General features: G+C 70.1%; 1 protein-coding gene across 1 annotated transcript in view; it reads right to left on the reverse strand.

Annotated features, from left to right (window-relative positions):
* LOC102241494 (mucin-5B) overlaps positions 1-599 on the reverse strand; it is a 43601-nt gene that overhangs the window by 3980 nt on the left and 39022 nt on the right. The window contains 1 exon segment of the mRNA XM_014533996.1: positions 25-196. Coding sequence (XP_014389482.1) covers positions 25-196 — 172 coding nt within the window.

A 599-nucleotide genomic window follows, 5' to 3' on the forward strand; every position in this document is an offset into this window, starting at 1 on the left:
CGCCCCCCCCCTTCCGGGCCTCACATTCGCACTCGTAGTGGAACTGGCAGGGCTCCTGCGGGCTCTGCACCTTGACCGGCAGGTGTCCGTTCACACAGGAGACCTGGGCCACAGACTGCGGCTCCAGCAGGACGATGTGGTTGTCGCCCTCACACCGCGCCACCGTGCAGTCCTCCAGCGTCCAGGTCTCATTCACCTGCAGGCAGCAGGCAAGCTCGGCCACCTGCCATGGCCTCGGGAGCCCAGCGCAACCTGTGCCCCCCCCCACGGCCTCACCAGGACGGGGTCAGGGGCCGGGGCGTGCTTACGGCACTCGGGCACACAGACGTCCGTGTGCGAGTTGAAGAGGGTCTGTCCGTCGGGGCAGAAGCAGCCCTCCGCCAGCCCCGTGCTCTCCGGGCTCTGGGTCCTGTGAGGGGAGGAGGCAGTCCTGGGCCCTGCACCCCTGTGGACGGGCATCCACGGGGAGGGGGGGCAGCAGGCTTGGATGGGGTTGGTCGGCTGCCCTGGACGTCCCCTGGGGCCAAGGTGGGAGGTCCGGTGGGGGAAGGGCACCCAGAGATCCTGGCCCCTCCTGGCTGGTCCCAGACCCTCGGGCA

The sequence above is a fragment of the Myotis brandtii genome, unplaced genomic scaffold, assembly GCF_000412655.1.
Source record: "Myotis brandtii unplaced genomic scaffold, ASM41265v1 scaffold1236, whole genome shotgun sequence".
In the NCBI taxonomy this organism is placed as follows: Eukaryota; Metazoa; Chordata; class Mammalia; order Chiroptera; family Vespertilionidae; genus Myotis; species Myotis brandtii.